The sequence below is a fragment of the Fragaria vesca genome, linkage group LG7 (assembly GCF_000184155.1).
Source record: "Fragaria vesca subsp. vesca linkage group LG7, FraVesHawaii_1.0, whole genome shotgun sequence".
Classification (NCBI taxonomy): Eukaryota; Viridiplantae; Streptophyta; class Magnoliopsida; order Rosales; family Rosaceae; genus Fragaria; species Fragaria vesca.
Window position 1 is genome coordinate 9615601 of NC_020497.1, and position 9171 is coordinate 9624771.

General features: G+C 38.1%; 1 protein-coding gene across 1 annotated transcript; it reads left to right on the plus strand.

The window, feature by feature from the left end:
• The first annotated feature begins 1298 nt into the window (after nucleotides 1-1298).
• On the plus strand, nucleotides 1299-8561 carry LOC101295654 (retinoblastoma-related protein-like). The gene is made up of 19 exons (XM_004307030.1): nucleotides 1299-1485; nucleotides 1764-1893; nucleotides 2023-2127; nucleotides 2211-2353; nucleotides 2450-2546; nucleotides 2651-2697; nucleotides 3305-3500; nucleotides 3677-3743; nucleotides 3920-4099; nucleotides 4186-4379; nucleotides 4505-5375; nucleotides 5558-5720; nucleotides 5812-5884; nucleotides 6134-6310; nucleotides 6396-6515; nucleotides 6608-6752; nucleotides 6875-6987; nucleotides 8026-8141; nucleotides 8226-8561. The coding sequence occupies exons 2-19, from the start codon at nucleotides 1771-1773 to the stop codon at nucleotides 8374-8376; spliced, it is 3081 nt and encodes a 1026-aa protein (XP_004307078.1). The 5' UTR covers nucleotides 1299-1485; nucleotides 1764-1770; the 3' UTR covers nucleotides 8377-8561.
• Nucleotides 8562-9171: the final 610 nt, after the last annotated feature.

Sequence of the window (9171 nt, forward strand, 5' to 3'; positions counted from 1 at the left end):
CGTTTGGTGTGAAATTGTTCGATGGTGAAGCTCTTCAAACCCCAGTTCATTTGATTTTGTAACCAAACCATCAGTTCTTTATCTTTCAATTTAAAAATTTCCAAAAGTTGATTTTCCAAATCAAACAGCCTTTATCCGAACCTTTTGTGCTGACTTGTATGTTTGATTATTCATATCAAGTCTGCAATCTTAGTTTAATCTATGAGATGGGGCAAGTTCTAAACAACAATCTTCATGGGCACGACACTCGAATACTCTGTCACTGTCACCACCGAGGCTTGTCGAACTAGATGCGCGCCAGCATCGGTGGATGAGTATGCTCTAACCTCAAAGTGTCATACCAGAAAGAAAGAAGCCAATTAAGGTATGAAAGATTGAACAACTGACACTGAAAGACAATGACATGGCAATATGTGCTTGAAATCATATGTAGAACTACTCCTTTGTCAAGGATCTGCCAGAATTCGAAAAATAATTTTCGCCAATTGAATGCACAACCTAATGGAAATGTTATGAACGTTTGATTGGTTTGGAGGAGTCTAACCTTAAATCGACATGACAAAATTGTAAGAAAGTTACAATCTAAAGACTTGCAAATTACTGAGTTCTAAATTAGGTTTCTAGCCATAAGATGATCTATTAATTAAGACTAATAGAACATTCATAAAACGCTATTTATGTCGCATTGAACAATACACACCTCCGGTTAAGAGTGTAAAATCATGAGGTGAGTCAGTATAAATGTGCTCATATGAGAGAGCTAGTACACTAAGTATGAGACACGTTTAAAGTTATATGAACAAAAAGTTACACTTGTATCTCATATTTCTTCGCTAAGTTATCCCATATCAAATGAAGATTGCAAAAGAAGGAAGGCAGAGTGGGGAAGAACTATATCTCATAGGTGTAAAGTAATACAAAAGATTCCCTTTGTAAGAAAAAATAACCCCAAAATGTTAATGCGCCCGTGGACCCACTAAAGCTCGAAAACGACATTAAGATGTCACAAAACGACACGGAAACCCAACGGGGCCCGGAACTCACTCTCTCTCTCCACATGTGGGCTGTTGGCCGCTGCTACCGAGAGACGTTAGAAAACCACACTCCGTCACCCGCGCCGTGACCGAATCTCGTGAGTCGTAACGGCGGAGAAATTTTGGCGGTAAAAAACACCTAACCCGCATGACGTGTGAGTCCATAATTGGGTGGACATGTATGTATGTATGTGAGTCATGATGGCATGGCATGCTGTTTTTCCCGCGCTTGCGACAATAGTTCAGGGTTTTTCCCCCAAAAAGAGGCCAAAGCCAAACCAAATTAGAGAGAGAAAGAAAGATAGGGTTTCCCCAAACACTGAAAGCTCCCTCGCTCTCGTTCTCTCTGTTTCCGATTCGAGATCCCCTTAAACGCCGTCGTTTTCCTTATTGGGCCTCCCCGGATCCAACTCCCTCCTCCAAGACTACAGATCTGTGCCGGCGACAATTCGTAAGCCTCTTTTTTTTTTTGGTCTTCTAAAGCTTCACGCATTTTTCATGGGTGGGTTGGTGGCTGGGTATTTATTCCTTTAGGGTTTCATGTAAATTGATTTTTTTTCTTTTTGAGTTTGAATTTCGCTGAAGAAATTGAGGATTTGTGTTCTGGGTTTTGCAAATTTGACTTTTTTTTTTGGGGCAAATTGAATCTCGGGGTTTTTGGGTTTTGGTGAATTGAATTTGGATTTTCGCGGTTGATTTGGGATTTTGAGATTTTGGTGGTTCAATTAGGGTTTAGATGAGTCCACCTGCTGTGCTGAAGATGGAAGATTCAAAGACGGAAGCTTCTGCGTCCACCAATTCGAATTCGGGGACTGGTGATTTGGACCCTGTCAAAGCTCGATTTACTGATTTCTGCAAGGTTTGGTTTTTTTTTTTTTTTTACTGTGATCAGAGTTACCCAGTTGGTCTCTCTTGTTGTAATGGCGCTGTGTCGAAAGTTTAATTTTTCGAAGCGATTCTCTGGATAAATTTAAATGATGTTATGCAGAATGGATTGTCCTTGGATGAGAACACGCTGACACAAGCTTTGAAGCTGCTATTAGAAACAAAACATGTTCTGATATCAAATTCATCAGCTATCGGAAATGGAACGGTACGTTTTTATTGATTCCCTATTGTGAATTGGACTAAGATAGTATTGTATGGTATGTGACTTAACTACATATCTTTGTGCAGCCTGAAGAAGCTGAGCGGTTCTGGTTTTCGTTTGTTTTGTTCTCGGTGAAAACATTGAATGAGAAGAGTTCCGATAATTCACAGAAGGCGTCTGATTATAATGGATTCTCTCTCATCCAGATTTTGAGAGCTGCTAAGCTCAAGTATGTTGTTTATCAATCTGTGTTCCTTTTTTTTTTTTGTCTTGTAGCTTATATTGCTTGCTCATGAGTTCTTCTCATTTCGCTTTTTCGCTCCAGCGTTGTGGATTTCTTTAAGGAGCTTCCACAGTTTATTGTTAAGGCCGGCCCAATTTTAAGTAATCTGTATGGCATAGATTGGGAGAGCAAACTTGAGGTACTAATTCTCATTAGAGTTCAGTCTCTTCATGACGGTGTCTTCTATGTATCTTACTTTCCGTTTTACTTGGTCACTCATGAGTTTGAGTTTTTAATGTGTAGGCAAAAGAGTTGCAGGCAAATTTTCTGTACTTGAGCCTTTTAAGCAGGTAAGTGCCCTTTATTTTACGTATTGTGCTGGATGTGTTAGCAAGTTATGACATATTCTGCTTTGCTTTTGAGCTTTTCTGAAACTTGTGCAAGATCAGCAGTTAGGATTGGGACCAATAAAAAACTGAGCATGAGTAATACGTGTCTGCGTATGTGGGTATTGTTAGATATAGTGATAATTGCTTTGGTTGGAAACTGTTGGGCATACTAATTTTTGTCTGATGGTAGTGGCTTGGGATAGAAAAATGTTAATGAGGCTGTAATGAAACTGGCTGACAGAGGTGGTAGGACTTCAAATAGAATATTATTAAAAAGGAACGAGAAAAACTTCTTTAGCATCCCTGCAGAATCTGTTGGTTTCATCCTTATCTAACGAAAATCCTATATACAATTTGTTGTTAACTCAAAATTCTGTATGCTGTGTTTTCTCGTGAAATACAATGTGTCTGGTTTGGTTATGAGTGCTTGAAAATAGGGACCGTGCTACAATAAAATGTTTGGATGTGCTGTTAACTCAAATCTTTGTTTTTGCTGTGTTTTGTCGTGGAATACTATGTTTCTTGTTTGGTTGTGATAGCCTGACATCATAAATTTTTATGCTTTAAGGTACTTCAAAAAATCATATGGGGAATTCTTCGCCAGTGATGCAACTGTTGATAAGAAGTCAGCCATTACCAATGGGACTGGTTATGTGTCAGAGTATCATAGATTTGGATGGCTGCTGTTTTTGGCCCTTCGGGTACACGTATTTGGGCGAGTTAGAGACCTGGTGACATGCACAAACGGCTTGGTTTCCATATTGGTTAGTTGCCGTTTTGTGTTATTTTGTTAGTGAGTTTTGTATGCTATCAGATAGTTGAACTGCTGACATAAAATGGATTTTTATTTCATTAAAGAAAAAGAGATTTTTGGCTCTCTGTTAGCTCTATACTTCAACAAGTACCTTTTTTCTTACTGCTTGATTTTGTCTTTGTACAGGCAATTTTAATTATTCATGTCCCTGTTCGCTTCAGACATGCTAGAATCCTCGATTCAAAACGTTTTGGTAATATTCCACTTGGCTTGTTAGCACTCTTTCTTTTATAAACATTTTGGTAATATTCCACTTGGCTTGTTAGCACTCTTTCTTTTATGTTTAAAGTGTGTTTGGACTTTTGATCTCCACTTCTGTGTGCATTTTTAAATTCTTCATTGGATCTCATTGATTAATGTCTAATTCAGTGAGAAAAGGAAACAAAGGTGTGGACCTTCTTGCATCACTTTGCAACATTTATGACACCTCAGAAGAAGAGTTGAGAAAAACAATGGAAAAGGCTAATACATTGATATCAGATCTCTTGAAGAAGAAGCCTTGTTTGGCATCTGAATGTAAAAATGAAAATCTAAAGAATATTGACACAGGTGTGTTGTAAAAGTTCCTCATATCTGCAATGGATGATAAGAAAATCTAAAGCTGTTCTTCTGAAATCTGATCTTGTTTGATGCAGATGGTCTGACCTATTTTGAAGGACTTCTGGATGAACCATCTTTGTCATCTAGTTTAGATATTCTAGAAAAAGATCATGATGATGCGATTCGGAATAAGGGTGAACTGGATGAGAGAGTATTTATAAACGAGGAGGATACCTTATTTGGTTCAGGGAGCTTGTCTGGAGGGTCCTTGAATTTATCTGGGGTGAAGGTATGCTTTCGATAGTCAATTCTACTATTCATGAATATGTGTTGTCAGATCTTCTTTCTGTTTCCATTGCTGTTGTTTCGTTTATAAAAAGTTTGTTGATAATCTTATCTGTTCTATTATGTTAGAGGAAAGTTGACTCAATGGCCTCCCCAACAAAGACAATTACAAGTCCACTTTCTCCCCACCGCTCTCCTGTCTCACAGGCTAATGGTGGGGCTAATTCAAAGATGGCAGCTACACCTGTGAGCACTGCAATGACAACTGCAAAGTGGCTTAGGACCTTTATTTCTCCACTTCCATCAAAACCCTCAGCCGAGCTCGAGGGTTTTCTGGCATCATGTGATAGAAACGTTAGTAACGATGTGATACGCAGGGCGGAAATAATACTTGAAGCCATATTTCCAAGTAGTTCTTTGGGGGATAGATGTGTAACTGGTAGTCTTCAAAGTGCTAACCTCATGGACAATGTGTGGGCAGAACAACGAAGACAAGAAGCACTCAAGCTTTATTATAGAGTTTTGGAAGCAATGTGTAGGGCAGAGGCCCAAGTTCTGCATGCTACCAATTTGACTTCTTTATTAACAAATGAGAGATTCCATAGATGCATGCTGGCATGCTCTGCTGAGTTAGTCCTGGCAACACATAAGACGGTCACAATGTTGTTTCCTGCAGTACTAGAAAGGACAGGTATTACAGCGTTTGATCTTAGCAAGGTGATAGAAAGCTTCATTAGACATGAAGAATCACTACCAAGAGAATTGAGACGGCATCTGAATTCATTGGAAGAACGACTTTTGGAGAGCATGGTATGGGAGAAGGGTTCCTCAATGTACAATTCTTTGACAGTTGCTAGGCCTGCCTTCTCGGCTGAAATTAACCGTCTCGGGTTATTAGCAGAACCAATGCCGTCTTTGGATGCGATAGCTTTGCAGATCAACTTCTCTTGTGGAGGGTTGCCTCCAGTTCCTTCTTTACAGAAGCATGAGACTTCCCCAGGTTTTGTATATATTTTAATTCTTGTTTTTGATTTTTACATGTTACAATCTGAAGAACTAATGCCCTGACATTTTATTTGGGATGTAAGTTCATGGACATTGGAAATAAATTTCTATCCACTTTGTGGCACATGATATAGTAACATGCTGAAGTGGTGAGTTCTCTTTATTGTAACTTTTCAGGTCAAAATGGAGATCTCAGGTCTCCAAAGAGACCCTGCACAGAACATAGAGGTGTATTACTGGAGCGAAATTCCTTTACTTCTCCTGTGAAAGATCGTCTCCTGGGCATAAGTAACCTTAAATCAAAGCTGCCACCGCCACCTTTACAATCTGCATTTGCAAGGTACCAAATTTTGTCCAGGAGTTGTAAATGTAGTTGCTTCTGTTACATTTTTTCCTCGTGGAATTATATATCTGAAATTTCTTTTGTGCAGTCCAACACGGCCAAATCCAGGAGGCGGAGGGGAAACATGTGCAGAAACTGGAGTTAGTATTTTCTTTAATAAGGTGCGAGACAATGTTCCAGCGCCTTTTCAAGTTTCAGTGTGTAAATCTTAGAAAATCTGCCCGGTTGACATATCACGTATCTTTGAAAGTTTTGAAGCCTGTTCATGACCTATATCACTGAAGAGGATTTGTGTTAGGGAAACTAGTTCATGCCATTGAGGATCTGATTGTATTTGCGTTGACAGTATGATTTCGATTTATGAGGATATATCTTAAATCTTACACCTATGTGAATTTCTTGTATCTTAGATTATCAAGCTGGCTGCTGTGAGAATTAATGGTATGGTCGAAAGGTTGCAATTGTCTCAGCAAGTCAGGGAAAACGTTTATCGCCTCTTTCAACAAATCCTTGTTCAGCGCACATCCCTCTTCTTTAACCGCCATATTGACCAGATTATCTTGTGTTGTTTTTATGGGGTGGCCAAGGTGATGTAACTTCTGCAAGTTTTCTAGGCTGCTGTTAAATAATTTTATTCTGTACATATACTCATCAGTTGTCTTCTGGATGCAGATTTCTCAACTAAGTCTGACATTTAGGGAAATCATATACAACTACAGGAAGCAACCACAATGCAAACCACAAGTTTTCCGAAGTGTCTTTGTTGACTGGTCATCAGCTAGACGCAATGGGGTATGGTGCCTAATCCTTAGTCTCATAGCTATTCCAAGTTAAATTCCTTTGAAATTACAAAGTTCCTAACCCTTGACATTTTCTGCAACCAGCGGCCTGGACAGGAACATGTAGATATTATAAGATTTTACAATGAAGTATTTATTCCTTCTGTCAAGACCCTGCTTGTGGAGCTCGGGCCTGCTACTACAACTACTAGAGCCAATGTAGCTCCTGAAGCTAACAATAACAATGACGGTATTTGTAGTTCATGCTTCTGTTAAAAACTGATCTCTAATTCTTAAATTTTGTTTGTTGTCTCTTCAATACTCATTCTAGAACTCCCTAATAACTCCCATATTGTTATCATTGGCAATTAGCTCAATGTCCAGGATCACCTAAAGTATCCACCTTTCCAAGTCTCCCAGATATGTCTCCAAAGAAAGTATCTGCAGCACACAATGTTTATGTCTCTCCATTGCGATCATCAAAGGTACTTGTTTAGGTTTCTGATTTTCTTTCCGGTTTCACATATAGTGTGCTGATTATAAAATGGGTTCACTATTTCAATTCTGTTATGCATCTTTTGGGTTTTTGAACCACATTCCTTTTTTTATTCAGTAATAAATGAAGAACTACATGACATTAATTCTTGAAGCAAACTAGTTCACATTAGTTTTTCCATCGCATACCCTGTATATTCAGTGTTTAACTGAATTACGAACTACTGCCACATGATGTACTATGTAAAAGTTATCTTTAGCCTTTTGCTTTTGATAGGATCTTGTTTTGATATTACTTCCATGCATTCTTGCTACGGTCTTTCTTTGGAGTGTATTGACTTGAGTCTTGAAATGTCTGATTTTCTTGTGGAACAAAACTTTGGTTTCTAACTTTAAAGGTCTAGTTGGTTGGATATAAATACCAGATATCTATGTAATGCACTTGCACATTAATATAGAGTTTGATTTAGGTGATGCCAGTGAATTTACACCAACTCTTTCTTGATTTTGTCTTTTCTCCATTTCTTCTTGAGTATGATAACAGTCCATTTCTAAAAACAAAACAACAAGTCTACCTAATTTCAGTGGTTCACATATTCATTCATGATAAGCCGTTTCCTTTCCATCTTACTAGCACTTGTGCAAACACTTTATGACTGTAAGAATACTGTTGTTTCAATCACCATCCCTTTAATAGAGTTTATTACTGTTGCTTTCTTTTTATCTTACTACCTGATGATGCACGCTCTCATTGTTTAATTACTATGATCCTTCTCAAATCTTGACACTACAGTAAGAGTTTCCTATTGGTTGTTATGAAGCTTAGTTACTTGTTAGCTAATCTTCTCGAGGTAGATATGTGATGTTTGCCAAGTATCACATGTGTCCTATTACTGTATTCAAGTTTGCTTTTAGATCCTGAGTCTTGATAATGTACTTAGAAATCCTCAATTCATTTGCGACACATTTTGTTCATTTTTGCACTGTTGAGTTTATATATTTTGAGTCTAACTATGACCCTGCCACAGATGGATGCCCTAATCTCACATAGCTCAAAGAGCTATTATGCTTGTGTTGGGGAAAGTACTCATGCGTATCAGAGCCCTTCGAAAGATCTCACAGCGATCAACAACCGCTTAAATGGGTATGCTTTCAGCACATCGATGATTCAAACCAAAGTCTTTTACCAAATCAATGATTTCATATAATGAATGTCTTCCTTTTTCAGCACACGAAAACGCACACTCGACTTTGACAACGTGGACGTAGGGGTTGGTTTGGTTAGTGATTCTATGGTGGCCAACAGCTTGTACCTTCAAAATGGGAGCTGTGCATCCTCTTCAGGTGGTCCATCCAAACCCGAGCAACCTGACTTGTAGTCCATCTGCTGTATAGTTTTCGTGTATGTAAATCTAGGTTTTCTTTGTTCTAGGATATTTGTTTTAATACATGCTACTATGTGTTTATGACACGGGGTCCTGAATGAGTGGCGAGTTACTGTAGAATGGCCACCACAGACCCTTTTTTCTAATGTATGTTAGGTGTAGGGGACTCTTGATTTAATAAAAAAGTTTTGGTTTTCACCTTGGTCTTTTAATAATTTGTATCCTGTTGAAGGAGGAAAGAATAACAGTCTACTCTACTCATTTATTGATAAAAAGGGCAAAAATAAAATGTAGGTGTTAGTGCATTGATAGTTTGGCAGACTGTGCGAACTGGATGCAATGAGATTGATACATAAGACTTTAAGACTTCGAGTATTGCAATTGAGTGTTTTGGTTATAGTTTTATGTTTCTCTAGTATCTTGTGTGTGAGTAGTTTTATCCTTTGCTAAACTTATAATAAATAAGCTAAATGTCTAATGTAATGACATGATCCTTGTGGTCATTGTAACCCGTCATCCTGGCTTTTGTTTTAGAGTGCGGCTATAAGGATCTTTAAATTTGCTCAGCATACCTCTCATTCTCTCTACACCTCCGTTTTATTTTAAATACAAGCATTTGCTCATTAAACCTCTTTTTAAATTCCTAAAATAGTCTTGTTTATGTAATTCACATATATATTAATATATTACTCATTACACCTCTTATTCACTCACTATACCTCTAATTCTTTTTTTCTTTTTCTTTTTGAATGCGAACATCCATTCCCGACTTACATTTCTTTTAATTTT

Coding starts and splice junctions, on each gene's coding strand:
- LOC101295654 (XM_004307030.1), top strand. CDS start 1,771: ATGAGTCCACCTGCTGTGCTGAAGATGGAAGATTCAAAGACGGAAGCT. Junction 2,547..2,650: donor ATTGGGAGAGCAAACTTGAG/GTACTAATTCTC, acceptor TTTAATGTGTAG/GCAAAAGAGTTGCAGGCAAA. Junction 5,376..5,557: donor GAAGCATGAGACTTCCCCAG/GTTTTGTATATA, acceptor GTAACTTTTCAG/GTCAAAATGGAGATCTCAGG.